Source organism: Mytilus edulis, chromosome 11 (assembly GCF_963676685.1).
Source record: "Mytilus edulis chromosome 11, xbMytEdul2.2, whole genome shotgun sequence".
NCBI classification, from domain to species: Eukaryota; Metazoa; Mollusca; class Bivalvia; order Mytilida; family Mytilidae; genus Mytilus; species Mytilus edulis.
Genome location: NC_092354.1, coordinates 43,816,636 through 43,837,704, shown reverse-complemented (window position 1 = coordinate 43,837,704; position 21,069 = coordinate 43,816,636). Strand labels below are relative to the sequence as shown.

General features: G+C 33.1%; 3 protein-coding genes across 3 annotated transcripts; 2 read left to right on the top strand and 1 right to left on the bottom strand.

The window, feature by feature from the left end:
• Nucleotides 1-761: 761 nt before the first annotated feature.
• On the bottom strand, nucleotides 762-6,352 carry LOC139494282 (uncharacterized). The gene is made up of 2 exons (XM_071282451.1): nucleotides 4,618-6,352; nucleotides 762-793 (listed from the first exon to the last, which is right to left on the bottom strand). The coding sequence occupies exons 1-2, from the start codon at nucleotides 6,350-6,352 to the stop codon at nucleotides 762-764; spliced, it is 1,767 nt and encodes a 588-aa protein (XP_071138552.1).
• A 268-nt stretch (nucleotides 6,353-6,620) lies between these two features.
• On the top strand, nucleotides 6,621-18,142 carry LOC139494281 (uncharacterized). Its single transcript, XM_071282450.1, has 2 exons — nucleotides 6,621-8,355; nucleotides 18,087-18,142. The coding sequence occupies exons 1-2, from the start codon at nucleotides 6,621-6,623 to the stop codon at nucleotides 18,140-18,142; spliced, it is 1,791 nt and encodes a 596-aa protein (XP_071138551.1).
• Nucleotides 18,143-19,512: 1,370 nt separating this feature from the next.
• LOC139494280 (GTPase IMAP family member 4-like) lies at nucleotides 19,513-20,427 on the top strand. Its single transcript, XM_071282449.1, has one exon. It carries the CDS (start codon nucleotides 19,513-19,515, stop codon nucleotides 20,425-20,427), a length of 915 nt encoding a protein of 304 aa, XP_071138550.1.
• Nucleotides 20,428-21,069: the final 642 nt, after the last annotated feature.

Below are 21,069 nucleotides of genomic sequence, written 5' to 3'. Positions count from 1 at the left end.
AAACGAGAAAAACTAACGGCCTAATGTATGTATAAAGCTGTGTCATGAGCGCACGATACACCCGTCGTCTTGTGTGCAATAATCATAAATAGTTTCTGAGATACTACCTTTTTTAAACAAAAAACTCAATAACTCTAAAATAAAATTTTGAATCACCACCAAAATATATATAGATCTTTAAATAAATATAACTAAGAAGTGTGTAAAGTGTTAAGCAATTGTCATAAATCGTGATCGAGATACGGCGCGACATGTGAAAATAACACACACCCGTTTTAGTTATTTAGTGTACTTCAATAAGTTTAAATCTTATTTTCACCAAAAAGTATGCAGATCGTCTGACTATCACAAAGAATAACTATATTAAGTTTCATTAAATTTGAATGAGTTGTTCTCAAGTTACGATGTGACATGTTTAAGCCGGACAGACAGACGGACGGACATTTGTATAATATACGTCCAATCAAAATTTTTACGGGAATATAAAAATGAACGAAAGACCACTGAATTACAGGCTTCTAAATTGGGACAGACACAAACATACAGAATATGGTGGGGTTAAACATGATAGCGGGATCCCAATCATCCCCTAACCTGGGACAGTGGTACATGTATAACAGTACAACATAAGAACGAACTATAAAAATCAGTTGAAAAAGACTTAACTCATCACGCTGACAAAAATACAAGTGGACGTGGACGGGTACTTGTACATCCCAACAACAAAAAGACGCTTGGTACAGATCTGAGAGTACTCGCAGTTAACTAACATCTAGTTCAAAGCTACTAACAACTAATAATAAAAATCATGCATCTTAGACTAAATAGAAGTTGAGCTAGCTTAAACATCCGATTAAATCCACCATTTATTTTACTTAAAGGAACGCTTTTGCCAAATCCTAAATATATAAACACTTTTTTCAAATTCAAATTTCAAATTTGATGGGTTTGGCTTAAATTCTTTAAATAATTCCAGACTTTTTTTCGTATCAGGATAAGACATCAAATGCCAGAAAATTAAATAAGTATATTTTAGTTCCGATAAACTGTCAATAATTCATGTTAGTTTTATCATGCATATATTTCACACTGAAATTTAATATGAAATATCAATTTATAATACGTCTTTATTGCTATGTTAATCTGCAATATGCTAAACAACGTTTTTATACAATCTTTACAGGTTGCATTTCTGTAAATATTGACAATGCAATTTCCCATAAGAACTCCTTTTACGGCTAAAACTGTACCACTTTTACTATGAAGTTTGGAAAAAATTCTTATCGTAGAATTTAAAGTTTATATGCACCACAATTTTTTTCAAAGGTCAAAATATAGGACTTGGCGGCATATTTTCAACGTTTATATGCCCTGAACTTCTCAGAGTTTAAACTAATACTAACTTTCTTAACTACCCCTACCTCGAATGAAAGGTATCACAGATTTAAATGTAAACAATATGCACATGTTTATTTACTAGTAACATTCCCAAGTTATGTCTCTGTGAGATGGAACGCAGAGAGCATAGCTTGGCACCAGTATGTAAACAAAATTAATTTTCTATGAATATTCAAGATCTCCCCAATAGAGGCGTGTTTTGAGAAACAGCTGTATTTACAAAGTGCAACCTACAAAAAACATTATCTGTATCTTATAACTTCTACAAATCTAGGCACACCTTCAGAGTAGAACTTACAAGTTTAAAACGTTATAATATTCAACAAATTAAGTAAACAAAGTCAGTTTAAATTTCAGAATAGTTTATCTTAATATATCTAAAAAATGAAATTCAAAGTTTAAGGCATCCATTTGTTTAACAACGGATAGCGATATTTGCTAACTGAATTGATTTCTGGGTCAGGTACAACCCGAATAAGTGAACAAAGAAAAAGAAGAAGCACAGTTTTAAATTTTAAGATTTCCCTTTTCTAATGAATGTTAGTTATCTGTCCCAAATAGTCAAGTTTTAGATACAAATGGAAATTTGAAACAGCTGCAGATTTATTTGTGGTATGAGCTAGTTCCTGTCGAATTAGATAGAAGCGGAAAACTTTTTTGAAATAACAAGATATCATCTTTTGTAAACTTGACGTTCTAGTTAGTCGAATGTACACCCTTATGTTATTGCACCTGAAGAAGCGATTGTTCATGAATTTATCACCAGCAGTGCCAAATAGGAGGAATAAATATTCTTTTAATTCAATTTGATTTTAAGACATTTATAAAAGGGGGCGAATGATACCGGAGGGATATTTAAACTCATTAATCGAAAATAAACTGACAACGCCATGGCTAAAAATGAAAATACAAGCAGACAAACCATAGTACAAAAACACAACATAGAACACTAAAGACTAAGCAACAGGAACCCAACCTAACATTGGGGGTGATAAATAGCCAGAAATAAAAGTCCACTCAACGGAAAGTTAACAGTAGCCAATTTAAGAAATCTTTCAGAGCCAAAATACCCCAAGAACTGTTCGTCATTGTGAAAACAACTTTTCTATCCACAAGGTTAGAATCAATATTACACAGAATGGAAATATCTACTATGTAAGCTGGGCAAACGACTTGTCAGGTAAATGCCACAATACTTTTGGCATTTAAATTCAAATATTCTCAATGTTGCCGCACAAATGATACCTACTGACATTTGATAGGAGCTCAACTGATACATGAATACTACCAAAATGAAATAGAACGATTTAAATGTCAAATTAATCGTACAAATTCACACATCAGTCATCATAAACCAGAGGCTACGAGGAGCTGAAATAGCTCGCATTGACAAATTATGCACTAAAACCCGATTACAAAAAACAAACATTTCATGTACAATACTGTTTTAGAAGTGTTTAATAATTTAGAGGTGCAATACTACTATTGTTTTCCCAAATTAGTCTGTGTTAAATTTGCATATTTCAACAATTGTTACAAAATTAGCCTTGTTTCGAATAGAGAAATACAGGTGTTTCCTATCCAGTATTGTAGACAAAATTTCTTTTAACAATTCATTACACATTAAAAAAATAACCCTTAAAATTAACCAATCAAATGTTCACTCTTTGTCCCCCTGCGTACAAGCTTTCATACCCATGCAACCCTTAGTTGAAGTTGAGTATATAGATCACGTCATGTTATATGACTTATGTTGATTATTATTACTTATATATATATATTTATATATATATATATAGATTGCCTAACAATGTAATTTTAACACACTATTTAGTATGTAAATATAAGAATGTTTAAAATATTTACAAAATGATGAAAATAAACGCAATATTTCGCTAGACCAACTAGCTTTATCAAGCGTGCATCTATCCAGGTGAAATCGGATGTAGATGATAAGAAACTTTTGCAGCTCAACGTCTGTGTTGCACTGAACTGCCTTCAAAATAAGAAAATTTTGCAGCTCAATGTATATGACCTCTTGCATTTAGCTGCTTTGAAAATAAGAAAATTTTGCAGCTCAATGTACATGTTGCACTTGGATTTAGCTACCTTAAAAATACATAATTGGTTGTTGAAGTTAGCAACGTCCATTGGCCAATATTACGGGATAAAAAGGACGATGCTTTGTTTTAAATTATTCTTTATCTTTCCTGTATCTTTTTTCGTCTTTTTCGTTAAGACCATCAGGTTCTAAAGTGTGGAGTTGGTGGATCCAAAAGTTTTCTCTTCTCCTTCTCGCCGTGGTGTCCCATTCGGTGTTGACTTCTATAATTTGGAAAGTGACATTATCAAAAGGATGTTTCGTTGAACGAAGATGTCTTGTGAGAGGACAGTTTTTGTTGGTTTTGTACGATGAACGATGGTTATTGAGCCGAATATTAAATTTGTCCATTGTTTCTCCCACATACTGAATGCCACAAGTGTCACATGTTAATATATAAATTGAGTTCTCCGTTTTACAGTTGGAATTAGAGTAGATGGTATAATTTTGTTTAGTAACGGAGCTGATGAAAGAACTGCTTGTATTGGCAGCTTTACAACACAAACAATTCCTTCGACCACATTGTTTGTAGCAACCGGGCGATGGATTAGGCTGCTTGGTTAATACAGATGTCACTAATTTGTCACGGATGTTTTTAGGTCTTCTGAAGGCCATGACTGGTGGTGAAGAAAATACTTTTTTTAGATTTAAATCATTTTCTATAATTTTCCAATGCTTCTGAACAATGGATGACACATTTTTAAAATCAGGATGGTAAGTGAGTACAAGGGGTGTTCTGTTAGCTGCATTATTCTTATCTTTGTACTCAAGAAGTTCTTGGCGACTAGTTTTGTTTGCTCTTTCGAAAGCGCTATCAATAATGTTGTTATTGTATCCTCGAACAACTAGACGTTTACGAAGTTGTCCAAGTCTAGCATTTTTCGTATTTTCAGTAGAGCATATTCTCTTGATTCGCAATGCCTGGCTGAATGGGATACCACGGGAGCAGTGTTTAGGATGGCAACTTTTAGGAGAAAGGAATTGATGTTTGTCCGTTTGTTTGGTATGAAGGTCCGTTATAATGGTTCCGTTCTTGATGTAACTCGTAGTATCGAGGAAGTTTATTTTCTCCATAGATGATTCATATGTAAATTTTATTGAATGGTGGAAAGAGTTGCAGTGTTCTAGAAATTCATTAAGATGTTCTTGTGAATCTGTCCATTTGAAATCAATATCGTCAATGAATCGGAACCATGATAAGGGCTGATATGGAGCACTAGCCAAGAGGCGTTTTTCAAGTTGGCCCATAAATATGTTGGCATATGACGGGGCCATTTTTGTGCCCATACTAGTACCGTCTATCTGGAGATAGTGTTTTTCATTGAAAGAGAAGTTGTTATTCTCCAGTACTAGTTTCAGAAGTGTAACAAGGCACTCAGTAGGAGGATTTTTTTCACTACGAGTGTTCCATGCCTCTTCACAGGCTGCTATTCCTTCGTCTTGTGGAATGTTGGTATATAAAGAAGACACGTCCATGGATGCAAGTATAGTATTGCTTGGTAAAGGATTGAGGCTTTCCATTTTCTTGAGATAATCAGTTGTATCTTGAATGAATGATGGTAGTTCTTTCACATGAGGTCTTAGATGATGGTCTACAAATTCTGATATCTTTTCAGTTGGATGACTATTCGCTGACACAATTGGTCGACCTGGATTGCCCGTTTTATGTATTTTAGGCAACATATAGAATCGTCCGGCCTTTGCTTCGTTCTCAAGAGGTCGGAGATAATCAAAGGTGTCATTGTCTATATGCTTTTTGTCGAACATCTCTTGAAGGATGGTGTTGATCCTTCGAATAGTATTAAGCGTTGGATCTGTGGTTAATTGTTTATAAAAAATGGAGTTAGAAAGTTGTCGATTCCCCTCTGCTATATAATCTGTTTTATCCATGACAACCACAGCGCCCCCTTTGTCGGCAGGTTTTATTACAATATCCTCTTGATCTTTTAACGCTTTCAAAGCTATACTTTCTGACTTGGATAAATTATAATTTCTTGTATTTGTTATACAGGACTTTATATCAGACCTCACGTAGTTAATGAATGATTCCAAGTTATCATTTTTGCTCTTTGGTGGTTTCCATGAACTTTTTTTCCTAAATTTTGGGATGGGCGTGACTTCTTCATTGGTGTCAGTATCTGAATCTGTTAATCCGGCTTCTTCAAGGTTTTTCTTGCCCCTATTGTAGAAAAAATCTTTCAAGCGTAAACGTCTAGCGAATTGGTCTAGGTCTTCGTCTAGCTGAAAGTTATTTACAGTTGATGGGATAGGACAGAAGTTTAAACCTTTACTTAAAAGAGATTCCTCAGCACGTGTAAGTTCTTTAGATGACAAATTTACAACAATGCTTTCAGTTTTTTGTTTCCGTCTTTTAAATTTTCTTTTTCTAGGGATCTTATGGTTTGTTATATTAATATCATTCATATGCTGATTTAAATGGACAGTATGAATTTTATCTCTTTGAAATTTATTCCTTTGTTTTTCTTTATGTTTTGATAGTTCAATTTGTTCAATATCTGCGAGGCGACGTTTAATTATTGCTAAATCGTCACGAGAAATGTTACTATTGTTGATGATATCTGATATTTCATTTACAATTTGTTTGTAATTTGTGGTTGTAAAAGAAAGTAACAGTTGAAGAAGCTGGATTGAACAGTTAAACAGAATTTCATTCCAACGGCTCATGAATCTTTTGGATTTATGTCCCGGTGCCTGGGGACTCACTTTGATGTTTAAACCTTTTGGTACAGTTTTACTTTGAATATAATTTTGTAAGTTAGATAAATGATGTTCAGTTTGTAGTTTCTTTTTAGTTAAAGATCTTAATTTCTTGAAATGCTGTGAGCTATCCATGTTGTAAAGATAGCGATAGATTTGAATGGATTACACAAACATTTGTGTAATGCGTGCTACTGGAGATAATAATATAAGTGCCTATAAATAGCAGCACATGACATACAAATCTATGGGAGTGTGGATTAATCAGTACTGATTAATCCACACTCCCATAGATTTGTATGTCATGTGCTGCTATTTATAGGCACTTATATTATTATCTCCAGTAGCACGCATTACACAAATGTTTGTGTAATCCATTCAAATCTATCGCTATCTTTACAACATGGATAGCTCACAGCATTTCAAGAAATTAAGATCTTTAACTAAAAAGAAACTACAAACTGAACATCATTTATCTAACTTACAAAATTATATTCAAAGTAAAACTGTACCAAAAGGTTTAAACATCAAAGTGAGTCCCCAGGCACCGGGACATAAATCCAAAAGATTCATGAGCCGTTGGAATGAAATTCTGTTTAACTGTTCAATCCAGCTTCTTCAACTGTTACTTTCTTTTACAACCACAAATTACAAACAAATTGTAAATGAAATATCAGATATCATCAACAATAGTAACATTTCTCGTGACGATTTAGCAATAATTAAACGTCGCCTCGCAGATATTGAACAAATTGAACTATCAAAACATAAAGAAAAACAAAGGAATAAATTTCAAAGAGATAAAATTCATACTGTCCATTTAAATCAGCATATGAATGATATTAATATAACAAACCATAAGATCCCTAGAAAAAGAAAATTTAAAAGACGGAAACAAAAAACTGAAAGCATTGTTGTAAATTTGTCATCTAAAGAACTTACACGTGCTGAGGAATCTCTTTTAAGTAAAGGTTTAAACTTCTGTCCTATCCCATCAACTGTAAATAACTTTCAGCTAGACGAAGACCTAGACCAATTCGCTAGACGTTTACGCTTGAAAGATTTTTTCTACAATAGGGGCAAGAAAAACCTTGAAGAAGCCGGATTAACAGATTCAGATACTGACACCAATGAAGAAGTCACGCCCATCCCAAAATTTAGGAAAAAAAGTTCATGGAAACCACCAAAGAGCAAAAATGATAACTTGGAATCATTCATTAACTACGTGAGGTCTGATATAAAGTCCTGTATAACAAATACAAGAAATTATAATTTATCCAAGTCAGAAAGTATAGCTTTGAAAGCGTTAAAAGATCAAGAGGATATTGTAATAAAACCTGCCGACAAAGGGGGCGCTGTGGTTGTCATGGATAAAACAGATTATATAGCAGAGGGGAATCGACAACTTTCTAACTCCATTTTTTATAAACAATTAACCACAGATCCAACGCTTAATACTATTCGAAGGATCAACACCATCCTTCAAGAGATGTTCGACAAAAAGCATATAGACAATGACACCTTTGATTATCTCCGACCTCTTGAGAACGAAGCAAAGGCCGGACGATTCTATATGTTGCCTAAAATACATAAAACGGGCAATCCAGGTCGACCAATTGTGTCAGCGAATAGTCATCCAACTGAAAAGATATCAGAATTTGTAGACCATCATCTAAGACCTCATGTGAAAGAACTACCATCATTCATTCAAGATACAACTGATTATCTCAAGAAAATGGAAAGCCTCAATCCTTTACCAAGCAATACTATACTTGCATCCATGGACGTGTCTTCTTTATATACCAACATTCCACAAGACGAAGGAATAGCAGCCTGTGAAGAGGCATGGAACACTCGTAGTGAAAAAAATCCTCCTACTGAGTGCCTTGTTACACTTCTGAAACTAGTACTGGAGAATAACAACTTCTCTTTCAATGAAAAACACTATCTCCAGATAGACGGTACTAGTATGGGCACAAAAATGGCCCCGTCATATGCCAACATATTTATGGGCCAACTTGAAAAACGCCTCTTGGCTAGTGCTCCATATCAGCCCTTATCATGGTTCCGATTCATTGACGATATTGATTTCAAATGGACAGATTCACAAGAACATCTTAATGAATTTCTAGAACACTGCAACTCTTTCCACCATTCAATAAAATTTACATATGAATCATCTATGGAGAAAATAAACTTCCTCGATACTACGAGTTACATCAAGAACGGAACCATTATAACGGACCTTCATACCAAACAAACGGACAAACATCAATTCCTTTCTCCTAAAAGTTGCCATCCTAAACACTGCTCCCGTGGTATCCCATTCAGCCAGGCATTGCGAATCAAGAGAATATGCTCTACTGAAAATACGAAAAATGCTAGACTTGGACAACTTCGTAAACGTCTAGTTGTTCGAGGATACAATAACAACATTATTGATAGCGCTTTCGAAAGAGCAAACAAAACTAGTCGCCAAGAACTTCTTGAGTACAAAGATAAGAATAATGCAGCTAACAGAACACCCCTTGTACTCACTTACCATCCTGATTTTAAAAATGTGTCATCCATTGTTCAGAAGCATTGGAAAATTATAGAAAATGATTTAAATCTAAAAAAAGTATTTTCTTCACCACCAGTCATGGCCTTCAGAAGACCTAAAAACATCCGTGACAAATTAGTGACATCTGTATTAACCAAGCAGCCTAATCCATCGCCCGGTTGCTACAAACAATGTGGTCGAAGGAATTGTTTGTGTTGTAAAGCTGCCAATACAAGCAGTTCTTTCATCAGCTCCGTTACTAAACAAAATTATACCATCTACTCTAATTCCAACTGTAAAACGGAGAACTCAATTTATATATTAACATGTGACACTTGTGGCATTCAGTATGTGGGAGAAACAATGGACAAATTTAATATTCGGCTCAATAACCATCGTTCATCGTACAAAACCAACAAAAACTGTCCTCTCACAAGACATCTTCGTTCAACGAAACATCCTTTTGATAATGTCACTTTCCAAATTATAGAAGTCAACACCGAATGGGACACCACGGCGAGAAGGAGAAGAGAAAACTTTTGGATCCACCAACTCCACACTTTAGAACCTGATGGTCTTAACGAAAAAGACGAAAAAAGATACAGGAAAGATAAAGAATAATTTAAAACAAAGCATCGTCCTTTTTATCCCGTAATATTGGCCAATGGACGTTGCTAACTTCAACAACCAATTATGTATTTTTAAGGTAGCTAAATCCAAGTGCAACATGTACATTGAGCTGCAAAATTTTCTTATTTTCAAAGCAGCTAAATGCAAGAGGTCATATACATTGAGCTGCAAAATTTTCTTATTTTGAAGGCAGTTCAGTGCAACACAGACGTTGAGCTGCAAAAGTTTCTTATCATCTACATCCGATTTCACCTGGATAGATGCACGCTTGATAAAGCTAGTTGGTCTAGCGAAATATTGCGTTTATTTTCATCATTTTGTAAATATTTTAAACATTCTTATATTTACATACTAAATAGTGTGTTAAAATTACATTGTTAGGCAATCTATAATTTTATTTGTGTAATTGAATTAATCTCTGTACTGATTAATCCACACTCCCATAGATTTGTATGTCATGTGCTGCTATTTATAGGCACTTATATATATATATATATATATATATATATATATATAAAATGACTGAATAAATAGTCAACGATCAATCTTACAGGGCGATGGATCATGTAATATGATTCTGTACACTACAAAATATAATATATAACAAGTCAAAAAGGGTACAACATCACCATTAAATAACTATAAAATATACAAATATTAGATATTTCGGATACCAGATATTCTTCTTCAATAATGCACGATGTCAAATGAATCATGTCAATATATTCAAACTGAGATACTTTTTCTAAATCTTGAACACAAGCTGATCTCAAAAACCTTACCATCACAATCATAGACCACAATGGTAAGGTTTTTGAGATCAGCTTGTGTGTGTCCAGGTGATCTCAAATGTCGTCATTTGAGATCACCTGGACACACACAAGCTGATCTCAAAAACCTTACCATCACAATCATAGACCACAACGAGGGTTGGTCGAAGGTCGACAGAGTCGCTCGGGAAAGATTTTGGATAAGAAAGTTGCGGACAGTTTCCCCAGAGGGCATAAATGAAAAAACATAGAACGAGTCCCTCATTTTCCTGTGACCACCTGATTCAAACAACGCCGGATTTAGTACTGGCTTTACATTTCGAAATTATTTTTAAAAATAACAGTTTAAATTACAGGTTTCCGTTGATTCGGGATGATGTATAAGTACGTTGCCACGTTCAATTATTTTACTTCATTATATAAAACTTATTTTTTCAATCATTATTAGACTGCTATTCGTTTGGGATGCTTAAATATGTAGTTTCTGTTGTAATTGCCCTACCGTTGTCTAATTTATACCATCCTGGATCGGTTAGGACATTTTTGATTTTTTTTGTTTGAGGACTGCCCTCAATGCAGTTATAACATCTCAACTGTCACAACCTTTGGAAATCTAGAGTTGTGCCAGTTCACAACGAAAATAACTATTTTCATTTGGCATATCTTTGTAATCTTTGCGCCGTGTTTGGAAATTTTAAAATTTTATCAGCGTCTGTGGTGTTCGCTTAAATTGTATAAATTCAAGATTTAGAAAAAGTATCTCAGTTTGAATATATTGACATGATTCATTTGACATCGTGCATTATTGAAGAAGGATATCTGTGATCCGAAATATCTAATATTTGTATATTTTATAGTTATTTAATGGTGATGTTGTACCCTTTTTGACTTGTTATATATATATATATATATATATATAAAGTCTCTGAATGATTGTATAATAAAAACTATAACACAAATTCCCATACGTTTCGGCCATTACGGCCTTCTTCATTGGAATAAATTACAACATTGAAACAACAATTACATCACTTGGATACATTACGTTATAATAACTTCTATGACGTTCATTTGCCGCGTTTTTCGCTTTTTCAATATAAATATATTTATTATCGTTCATACATTGTGTTGAGTCCTTCAGGTTCTAAAGTTTTTAATTTTTTTATCCAAAAGGCTTCTTTAGTTTTTCTGTAAGTTTCTGTCCCAAATACTCTTTCTATGGCGGTAACTTTTAAATTTGTCATTGAATGATTGTTCTGAATGAAATGGTTGGCTACTGGATCTTCTGTTTTCTTTGTTCGTATTTTTGAAAAGTTCAATAGCATTCGTTGATATAGTGTATCACCCGTTTGTCCTACATATATAACTTTTTCACATTTTGTACAATTGATCGCATATATCACGCCTACGGTTTTACAATTTATTTGTCCCTGAATGGTATATTCTTTGCCGGTGTTGTCACAAAATACCCTGGTTTCATTTATATGTGAGCATAGTGCACATTGTTTACCACATGGTCCACATCCATTAGTTTGTTTATAAAATAATAAGTTATGCTTTTTGTGCACTAAGATGTCTTTTATGTTGTTATCACGTTTAAATGCCACGATAGGCGGATCGGGAAATATTTTCTTTAGTCTTTCGGATTGATGGAGAATTTTAAGATTTTTTCTGACAATGGAATGTACATTTGGAAGCGCTTTGGAAAAAGTAATTACTAAAGGTACCCTGTTGTTTTCTTTCTTCTCTACTGTTATAGATCTTCTCGGTTTAAATTGTCGACTTTTTTCAATTGAACTTCAGTGGACGAGTTATTGTATCCACGTTTTCTTAGGTGCGTTTTTATTTCTTCTCTTCTTGTTTTGTAATCTTCTTCTGTTGAGCAAATTCTTTTGACACGAATGCCGAGTCCATATGGTATAGCATTTTTTACAGAGTTTGGATGGCTTGACGACACATGTAAGTATTGGTGTTTATCTGTTGATTTTGTATAAAGATCTGTTTTAAGTTGTCCGTTTTCTATGTGTACAAACACATCAATAAATTCAATTTTTTCAGTTGAGTAACGCATTTCTGTTTTAATTCGCGGATGCAAACTGTTTGACATTTCGTGAAATTTTTTTAATTCATCTAAACCATGTTCCCATATCCCCCAGATGTCATCAACATGTCTCCAATATGAAAATGGTTGTAAATTGCTGTTTTGAAATAGATTTTCTTCCCATTGTCCGAGGTAGGTGCAAGCATAATTCATGCCTAGATGGGAACCAATAGCTGTTCCTTCGGTTTGTAAAAAGTGCTTTCCGTTGAAGCTAAAATTATTGTTTTCAATGACTAAATCCATCATTTTAAGAACATCTTCAGTTGGGATTGATGTGTTAGTTCGATTTTCTTCATTATTACAACTCCGGATACACTATATCAACGAATGCTATTGAACTTTTCAAAAATACGAACAAAGAAAACAGAAGATCCAGTAGATACACTATATCAACGAATGCTATTGAACTTTTCAAAAATACGAACAAAGAAAACAGAAGATCCAGTAAATCATCCGGAGTTGTAATAATGAACACAGAAGATTATAAATTAGAGGTAGAAAAAGAATTAGATAACAACGATACGTACACAGCAATAGATAAAGATCTAACACAGAAAAATGAAAATAAAGTAAAAAAAACTCGTAGAAAATTTATGTAAAAGAGAAATAATAGATAAAGACATGAAAAAATATCTCTTACCGAAAGGAACATGTCCCGGAAAGGTACAAGCCAATACGAAATTACACAAACAAAATCACCCAGTTAGAACAATTATTAATGGGCGGAACCATCCCACAGAAAAAATCGCGGAAATGGTCGAAAACGAGCTTTCGGAGAATGTTCGGAACTTGCCCACGTATATCAAAGACACAACAGATTTTTTAAACAAATTAAATGCAATACAACAGCCTTTACCAGACAACGCAATAATGTTTTGTTTAGATGTAACTAAATTATATCCAAGCGTACCAAGAAAAGAAGCGCGAGAAGCATGCAAATCAGCACTAGAAAATCGAACTAACACATCAATCCCAACTGAAGATGTTCTTAAAATGATAGATTTAGTCATTGAAAACAATAATTTTAGCTTCAACGGAAAGCACTTTTTACAAACCGAAGGAACAGCTATTGGTTCCCATCTAGGCATGAATTATGCTTGCACCTACCTCGGACAATGGGAAGAAAATCTATTTCAAAACAGCAATTTACAACCATTTTCATATTGGAGACATGTTGATGACATCTGGGGGATATGGGAACATGGTTTAGATGAATTAAAAAAATTTCACGAAATGTCAAACAGTTTGCATCCGCGAATTAAAACAGAAATGCGTTACTCAACTGAAAAAATTGAATTTATTGATGTGTTTGTACACATAGAAAACGGACAACTTAAAACAGATCTTTATACAAAATCAACAGATAAACACCAATACTTACATGTGTCGTCAAGCCATCCAAACTCTGTAAAAAATGCTATACCATATGGACTCGGCATTCGTGTCAAAAGAATTTGCTCAACAGAAGAAGATTACAAAACAAGAAGAGAAGAAATAAAAACGCACCTAAGAAAACGTGGATACAATAACTCGTCCACTGAAGTTCAATTGAAAAAAGTCGACAATTTAAACCGAGAAGATCTATAACAGTAGAGAAGAAAGAAAACAACAGGGTACCTTTAGTAATTACTTTTTCCAAAGCGCTTCCAAATGTACATTCCATTGTCAGAAAAAATCTTAAAATTCTCCATCAATCCGAAAGACTAAAGAAAATATTTCCCGATCCGCCTATCGTGGCATTTAAACGTGATAACAACATAAAAGACATCTTAGTGCACAAAAAGCATAACTTATTATTTTATAAACAAACTAATGGATGTGGACCATGTGGTAAACAATGTGCACTATGCTCACATATAAATGAAACCAGGGTATTTTGTGACAACACCGGCAAAGAATATACCATTCAGGGACAAATAAATTGTAAAACCGTAGGCGTGATATATGCGATCAATTGTACAAAATGTGAAAAAGTTATATATGTAGGACAAACGGGTGATACACTATATCAACGAATGCTATTGAACTTTTCAAAAATACGAACAAAGAAAACAGAAGATCCAGTAGCCAACCATTTCATTCAGAACAATCATTCAATGACAAATTTAAAAGTTACCGCCATAGAAAGAGTATTTGGGACAGAAACTTACAGAAAAACTAAAGAAGCCTTTTGGATAAAAAAATTAAAAACTTTAGAACCTGAAGGACTCAACACAATGTATGAACGATAATAAATATATTTATATTGAAAAAGCGAAAAACGCGGCAAATGAACGTCATAGAAGTTATTATAACGTAATGTATCCAAGTGATGTAATTGTTGTTTCAATGTTGTAATTTATTCCAATGAAGAAGGCCGTAATGGCCGAAACGTATGGGAATTTGTGTTATAGTTTTTATTATGTATATATATATATCACAATAACATCTTCATGCCTTATATATCATGTACTGTAGTACGCCGCTAGATTAAAACTGACGTGGAAAGGTAACATACGGCCAGCGAAAGCTCTTTTTTTGAGAGCCCAGGTGGTCGTATGGTCTAGCGGGACGGCTGCAGTGCATGCGATTTGGTGTCACGATATCACAGTAGCATGGGTTCGAATCCCGGCGAGGGAAGAACCAAAAATTTGCGAAAGTAAATTTACAGATCTAACATTGTTGGGTTGATGTTTAGACGAGTTGTATATACATTATGTACACAGCCATGTATCACCATCATTGATGGCGATCCGATGGATACATCTGTTGTAGAGTTGTCACTGACTCAGACGTACTTATAAATATAATTATTTTCTGTGACTGTATATTACATTAATTTGTAGGATCCTTTACTATCGATAATTTAGCTGATCTGTAACAATAACATCTTCATGCCTTTTATATCATGTACTGTAGTACGCCGCTAGATTAAAACTGACGTGGAAAGGTAACACACGGCCAGCGAAAGCTCTTTTTTTGAGAGCCCAGGTGGTCGTGTGGTCTAGCGGGACGGCTGCAGTGCAGGCGATTTGGTGTCACGATATCACAGTAGCATGGGTTCGAATCCCGGCGAGGGAAGAACCAAAAATTTGCGAAAGCAAATTTACAGATCTAACATTGTTGGGTTGATGTTTAGACGAGTTGTATATATATATATATATATATATATATATATATACATATAAGAATTATAGTTGATTTTTTAAAATAATCAAATACTGAAAGTGTTAACATTGAGACATCAAATACAAAGACTATTTTGACAGACTCTTAAAGAGGGTGGAATGATACGTAATTGACATTCAATCCATTTACATAATTTGTTTACAAAAATTAGGCCGCAGGTTTTCTCATTTGAATTGTTTTGTATTGTCGTTTCAGAGTCCTTTAAAGCCGGTTATGTGGTAACGACTCTGCTCAATGTTGGCGGCCATACGGTGAAATATAGTTATTAATTGTTTTTGTCATTTGGTCTTTTTTTGAGAATTGTCTCATTGGCAATCATACCACATCTTCTTTTTTATATTCAAATAATACATCTTCCTTTTTATAATAAATTCATGTCGAAAAAAAACCGAACGATTCCATGGATAAAAAAGAAAACAAACCAACAGACAAATTATAGTACACAAAACACAAAATAGAAAATTAAATTGAGCAATATGCACCCCACCAAAAACTGTAGATAATCACATGTCCTCCTGAATAGTAAACAGATCCTGTTCCACATGTGGCACCCGTTGTGCTGCTTATTATAGTACAAACCCAGTAAAAAGTCTTCTTCGGTAAGTCACATTTATGAAAAATACGGACATATGAACATATCTAAATTATGAAACCTTTGAGTATGTTGATTCCTTTGCACTGGCAAATGACTGTTAAGTAGTTGATATTTTAATACAGAAAATATTATTATTACATAGTTTGTTAGTGACCTAATATGATATATACAGGGTCAGTAAATTCCATATGGGGTGAGAGCGAAGTTGGAAATCCACTACTAAACGTGTATTGAAATAAGCCCAGCCTCTCTACTAACCTAATATTGAATATACACGAGGTCGCTATCAATCAATCATATTCCTATAAATGTATAGGAGGTAAGATAATTTGTCATATCATGGCCTTGTCAAAGGAAATTTATTGGTTTTATCATAAGTAAATACAACAAAGTATAATACAATAAGTCTGCCATTACAAAAACAATTAAATAAAAATATACTGATATAAAGGTATGCCTTGTTTTCTCAATAATAAGGGTTCTGAATTATGAAAAAATGTGTCTTGCAGTATTTGGTAACAATTGTATTTTCATGCTTTTTTTTTTCAGACTATGAAATAAAGGCGCCCATTCTTGTCAATGTACATTTATTGGTTTTAATCATGAATTAGTACAAGTTCATTGTTATAAAAAAAAAATCCATTGCAATTTGTATTGAAACAAAGGAAAGCATTTCTGATAAATTATATGTTTTTGAATCTGAACTGGCAAAAATGTGTTTTACAGTATTTTGTTACAATTGTATGTCCATGCTAAAAAAACTAAAATACAGAATCAGATGAATACGCTATAGTGTTACAATTAAGTATTAATGGAAGCACTATTTTTTTTTTTTTTTAAATTTTACATACACACTGTTTATTCAAATAGCAATAGAAAGGAAATAACAGGTTTTTCTTTTCAAAAGAAATACACCGGATATTGATCTTCATAAAATGAAGATTTTGAAATACATTATTGGTTATTTATGTCAAGACTGATTTTTATCAATTTCAAATTTGAACAGTAAACAATTCTTTTTCATTTAATATTATTCGTTTTCTTTGTTTTATCCTTTCTACCTATATCAAGCCTTCATTTATGACACTTAGCATTGTTAGGTTAACAATAATAAGTCATTATATCTTTGAAATTGTATTTGTACATGGTATAGAAATAGATTCACTATACATAAAATAATGAAACAGATCACGTAACTAATTATTTGGTCCGTTATCTGTTAAGTCATGGTAATGCTTTTACAAAGCTTGTTTGAATATGAGCATTGTCCGAATTTTGCATATTTTTTATAGTGAATGATATTAAACAGACTGTCGATAGTCAGGAATGTTGTTAGCTACAACATCATTATTTTAATTGTGCTTACCTTTAAGGTCAAGTTACGGTAAATGGACTATTTCATGGATTTCAATAAAATTTTGCAGACAACTCTTGCTAGGTGAACTGAAAATCTCATATATTATTTAAAATATTACTGATTGCATGTCTACCAAATTTGTGAACATTTGTATAGAAAGCACATTAAATCTGCATGAATTCTTCTAAAATTTGTCTTAAAATCGCCAAATTTCTAATTCTGCTCCATACATTTTTTTCATAAAAACTATATGATGTTGATACATAAATTTCTTTTATAATGATGCAAAATAAAGGTAGGGTCACCGACTTCATTTTTACGGTATACATCATTCAAAGTGTTTTTTTTTTTGTAAAAAAAAAACCAATAAAACGTCGAAATAATCGTAACGTCGCCGCGATGCATGCCGTAAAACGTAGATTTAGTTTACGTTTTTTCACTACTAGCAAGGTAAACATTGATTTTTAGACAAAAATCGAAGTCGTTGACCATACAATTTTTTTTTATAATTAAAACAGAAATTTATGTGACAAAAATATATAGTTAAATTATGTTTATGGGCTGATAACAAAATAACGTCAGCCAATCAGAAGACGCGTTACATCCAAAATTAAATTATATACAAATATTCACCAATATTAAACGAAATCAATCTGCATTATTTCAGATAATAAAAGAGTTTAATGCATATTTTTTTTATTTTCAGTTGTAGTTCACCAAGCCATGGTTGCATGTAAAATCTTAGAAAAATCTGCAACATAGCCCATTTACTGTTCTTGACCTTAAGATTATGAAACCATTTTATGAATGTTTCCAAGAGGAAATTATGATTCATTATCTTTTTCATAATTGTTTAGAAAGGGTTAATTGGGTGCTAGTGTTGGGTAATGTCTAGTGGTAAATATATATTTAACCGGAGAATAAACTGCAAATTTAATTTCAGTATTCAATGTGAGCAGAAAATTCAAATTATCAATGAAAAAGGGAAATTCCGGTACAGATCGATAGTTTAATTTTCAAAAGCGTGACACTCTTCCAAATAAATGTAAAGATGGAATAAAGCATAAATGATCAACAGCAAAACTTAAAGATAAAATAAGAAATGGAGAAACTCCATAAAAGCAAATTGTCCTGCTTAAAGATTTGTTAACATTGTAGTTTTCATATCCTTAATTTTCCATAACTAAAAAATACACTTAGTATTTTCTGCATTAAAGGTATGTCTGCGGTTCAAAACAAATAGTCAAATTCAATTGCTTCTTGAATTGAACAAACATTTACGAGTGTTTGTGTCGATCGAGAACCATATACATTTTCTTTTTTTAAGCAAAACACGTGACTGCATAAATACTTTTAAACAATGGAATGAAAAATGTTCTTTGAATTTTCTGAAGTGGAACAATGCCTTAAATGATATATTGTATGATATTATAACTTTTAATAAAAAAATTGGCAAGTGCTGTAATTTAAACGGTGATTTCTACTATGAGTTATTGTTATAACGAGGTCGTGCTCCTTGTATAATACTGTTATTGTCATACAAATTTTGACAAGAAATCAAATATGCATTCGATAATCTCCATGTAAACGTATTTATTTGTATCGTAAATATACAAACATTCTAGTGTGCGCAAAAGCCTTGTCAAAATAAGTAAGACATGATCACTAGTATTGATATTGGAAAAAATAGTAATATTGTTTATGGTAAGTGCAGAATAATTTCTACGAATTATTGCTTAATAATTTTTAATTATCAGATTTTAATAATATATCTAGAACTACTGAAACTTTAATCTCATTTTTCTTTCATATAGCTTTATAACTATGAAAACATCAAAATATCCGCTAAACGAATGCAAATTTAATCTTTTATATATTTATTGTCGATTCTAAAATAGATCTACGAGGATATTCATGTTCGTTTAAAATGTTTTATATTAACTATTGATTTCTATTGGTCTTGATGAATCCATTTTAAGATACGAGTGTGAATAACTATTGATTGTTTATGTTCTGCACATATTTTGGCATGACTCTTGTATCAAAATATCACTATCTTTCCGTAAAACATTTTTGGAATATTTTACTTTAACAGCTTTGATTTACCTTTCAGTCTTTACGTTATCAGCGACATGAATCGTATTATTCTTTTTGGAAAAACAGGCGTGGGGAAAAGTTTAACGGGAAATACTATTTTTGGTGGGAAAAGGGTATTTCCTGCAGAATGTCAAGGATCATCTCTCACTAAAACTTGCCGCAAGTACACTGACAACATCTTTGATCGTGAAGTTTCTGTCGTAGATACGCCTGGAATTTTTGATACTGACGGAGATGTAGACGTTCAAAAAGAAATAGATATTTGCTTTGATCTGTCACGACCTGGTCCCCATGTAGTTCTCTTGGTCGTTCGGTGCGGACGCTTTACAAAGGAGGACTTTGAAACATTCAAAATATGCAGGTCTTCATTTGGTAGTAACATTTATAAACACTTAATTGTTGTATTCACCTATTTTGATGACTGGAAACGCCACAATGGCGGAATTTGTAACTTTAAAGATTATGTTAACTCACTTCCAGAACATATACAACATTCTATTCAAGTTTCCTGTGACAATCGATACGTAACGTTCGATAACACACTAACAGGCCATGACGCCTATGCTCAGGTTCGCCATTTGTTTTCAATAATCGATCAAATGTTAAATAGCAATGGCGGAATACATATGTGTTCCGACGAGTACAAACTATCAAGAACGGATATACAACGAACTTTAAAAGAAAAACACGAACTGGAGTTGATTGGATTGGATAACAAACTTCAGAACGAAAGGAAGAAAATATTAGAAGAAGAGTTGTTGCGAATGTTTGCAGCAAGGCATAACGTAACATATAGAAACGCTAAACCGAGAGAGTCATGGGTTTCTTCTGTTTTCAGACTTATCGGTTCCGCTGCAAGATTATACTTGTTACTGAAAGGTGGTTACCAGTTTCCCGGCGGATCTAATTGGTCCATTACACGCAATGGCAATCTGCTCTACTCAAGATAAATTCAGAAGTGAATACAAATGCAAAATTTGTGTATGTTTCAACTTTGTATTCTCTGCAATTCAAAAATTACATTATAACGCAAAGTGTGCGTACTTAAAAACAGTATTGGTATTAAATAAAATGTTCTTTTTTTTATAGTTACGCAATTAGTTAAGAAATAATTCATGGCAGCCGTAGATTTGTTTACATTTAACCATGGGTTGGTGATTTCTATTCGATTGTTTTACCCTGAGCGATAGCGAGGGGTAAAATACGAATATAAATTCCCTACCCTGGCAGCCATAGATTTGTTTTCATTCAACCATGGGTTACGCTCAGCTAACGGTCAGGGTAAAATAATCGAACATAAATGCCCAACCCATGGTTAAATAAAATAAAATATACGGCTGCCATGAATTATTTCGATTCTTATAGGACAATTCGGTAATTTTGTTAACCGTGAAAGCCTTATACATACGATACTGTTTTGGCTGTTTCTTTTCACCCAATTTTGGTAATATATGTTATATTATATAATTCAATGATTATTTTTATAATGGTATTTTTTCACTTATTGATTTTGCTGTAGAATAGATATAAAAAATATGTACTATATGGTCTACGATATAAAAATAATTAAAACTCACGAATGTATATGTTGA

Coding starts and splice junctions, on each gene's coding strand:
- LOC139494282 (XM_071282451.1), bottom strand. CDS start 6,352: ATGGATAGCTCACAGCATTTCAAGAAATTAAGATCTTTAACTAAAAAG. Junction 794..4,617: donor TAATGAATTTCTAGAACACT/GCAACTCTTTCC, acceptor TTTTATTATTAG/TTGTTAGTAGCTTTGAACTA.
- LOC139494281 (XM_071282450.1), top strand. CDS start 6,621: ATGGATAGCTCACAGCATTTCAAGAAATTAAGATCTTTAACTAAAAAG. Junction 8,356..18,086: donor TAATGAATTTCTAGAACACT/GCAACTCTTTCC, acceptor TTTTATTTTCAG/TTGTAGTTCACCAAGCCATG.
- LOC139494280 (XM_071282449.1), top strand. CDS start 19,513: ATGAATCGTATTATTCTTTTTGGAAAAACAGGCGTGGGGAAAAGTTTA.